General features: G+C 42.7%; 1 protein-coding gene across 4 annotated transcripts in view; it reads right to left on the bottom strand.

The window, feature by feature from the left end:
• DENND10 (DENN domain containing 10) overlaps positions 1 to 2218 on the bottom strand; it is a 30349-nt gene that overhangs the window by 7090 nt on the left and 21041 nt on the right. For all 4 annotated transcript variants that reach the window (XM_032281793.1, XM_032281792.1, XM_032281795.1 and 1 more), the window contains one exon: positions 681 to 788. In XM_032281793.1, the coding sequence (XP_032137684.1) occupies positions 681 to 788 (108 nt within the window). The remainder of the gene's footprint in view (positions 1 to 680; positions 789 to 2218) is intronic.

Raw genomic sequence — 2218 nt, 5'->3', positions numbered from 1 at the left:
AAAAAAAAAAAAAAAAAAAAAAAAAAAGAAAAGAAAGGAATATTTGTTGTTTTAAACCACTAAGTTCTCTATGACTCAGAGACATTTCAAAATTAAGAAACTAAACCACAGGCCAGCAAGGTGGCTCATGACTGTAATCCCAGCACTCTGGGAGACTGAGGTGGGTGGATCACCTGAGGTCAAGAGTTCAACATCAGCCTGACCAACATGGAGAAAGCCCTTACTACTAAAAATGTAAAATTAGCCGGGTGTGGTGGCGCACTACACAGGCAGGAGAATCACTTGAACCCAGGAACGGAGGTTACCGTGAGCTGAAATCATGCTATTGCACTCCAACCGAGCGAAACTCTGCCTTAAAAAAAAAAAAAAAAAAAAAGAAACCACTAAGTTCTGAAGTGATCTGTTATGTAGCAATAGATAACACACCTTGTTTAAGAACAAAAGTAGTGAAACAAGATGAATAGATTAACTTCTTAGCATATACTTTGCTGCATAGGCACCCGGTGTGTTCTTCTAACATGTCCATCTGTAAGAATAAATGCTGTGTTCCAGACATAGAAATATGCCCCCTTCAGCAGAGTGGGTAAGCCAGCCCTCAAATACTGGTTTTAGAGAATCAGCCTAAAAATGTACAACTGTTTGGCTTATATCTTGTACCAAGAACAGAACAGAGAACAAACCTTTTGCAAGGGGAGCAATGGTAATCTCACTCTCTACCAGATTCACAAACACATCATAGAGGTCTGGTCTATTGCTCACCTCCAAGTCTACAAATCCAGCGATATAACCTGCATCACAAACACAACAAATCTTATTGGAGAAGGAAGAAACATGGTGAACGAATCTAAAGAATTGGGTCTAAAAGCTCATCGACTGCTCTCCTTTACTGCTTTATTCATTCCAGAACATTAGCTGCACCCTGTGGCAGTTAGTAAGACTACATTATTATTAGCTGCCTGAAGAAATTCACGCAACTTCAAATATTCCAAAATTATCTGTCGGTGTCAAGAACGAGGCTGAAGTAGGGCATTTACTTTCCAATCATTGCTCTTGGGGTCAAGAATGACAGCTGGGGCAGAAGGTAGCGAGGATTCTCTTGACTGATGCTTCCCCTTCAGGTCTTTGCCTCCAGGTATCATTCCCAAATACCTGGGTTCTCAGGGTGGAAATGGCATCATCTTTCCCTGAATTCAGATCTGATACAATACATGCTAAAGGATTCCAGGCAACTCAGGAATTAGCAGACCTCTGGGACTGGTGTTAGGACAATGATTCCCAGACTTTTTTGATTTCAAAGAGCAATATAATTACAAAAAAAAATTATTCGAGGACTGATATGGTCTGGATCTGTGTTCCCACCCAAACCTCATGTCAAATTGTAATCCCCAGTGTTAGAGGTGGGGCCTGGTGGGAGGTGATTGGATCATGGGGGTGATTTCTCATGAATGGTTTAGCACCATCCCCTTAGTGTGGTTCTTGTGATTGTGTTCTCACAAGATCTGGTTGTTTAAGTATATAGCACCTTCCCCACCTTCCCCCTGCTCAGGCCATGTAAGACATGCCTGCTCCCCTCACCCTCCGCCATGATGGTAAGTTTCCTGAGGCCTCCACAGCAACAGAAGCCACTATGCTTCCTGTATAGCCTGCAAAACCATGTGCCAATTCAACCTCTTTTCATGATAAATCACCTAGTATCAGTTATTTCTTTATCTTTTTTGAGACAGAGTCTTGCTGTGTTGCCCAGTTGGAGTGCAATGGCATGACCTTGGCTCATTGCAACCTCCACCTCCTAGGTTCAAGCAATTCTCCCATCTCAGCCTCCTGAGTAGCTGGGACCACAGGCAGATACCACCACACCAGGCTAATTTTTATATTTTTAGTAAAGATGGGGTTTCACCATATTGGTCAGGCTGGTCTTGAACTCCTGACCTCAGGTGATCCACCCACCTCGGCTTCCCAAAGTCCTGGGATTACAGGTGTGAACCACCGTGCCTGGCCAAAAAAGGTAAATCCTATATGTATTTTACCACAATTTTTTTAAAAATTAAAAAAAAAAAAAAAAAATTAAGGGCAAAAAGCTGATTGCATATGCCAAAGAAATAATAAAGAATCAGTATTCCAGCCGGGCGCGGTGGCTCAAGCCTGTAATCCCAGCACTTTGGGAGGCTGAGGCAGGTGGATCACGAGGTCAAGAGATCGAGACCATCCTGGTCAACAT

The sequence above is a fragment of the Sapajus apella genome, unplaced genomic scaffold (genome assembly GCF_009761245.1).
Source record: "Sapajus apella isolate SASKATOON/1434 unplaced genomic scaffold, GSC_monkey_1.0 scaffold13, whole genome shotgun sequence".
NCBI lineage: Eukaryota > Metazoa > Chordata > Mammalia > Primates > Cebidae > Sapajus > Sapajus apella.
This window is presented reverse-complemented; position numbering and strand designations above follow the sequence as displayed.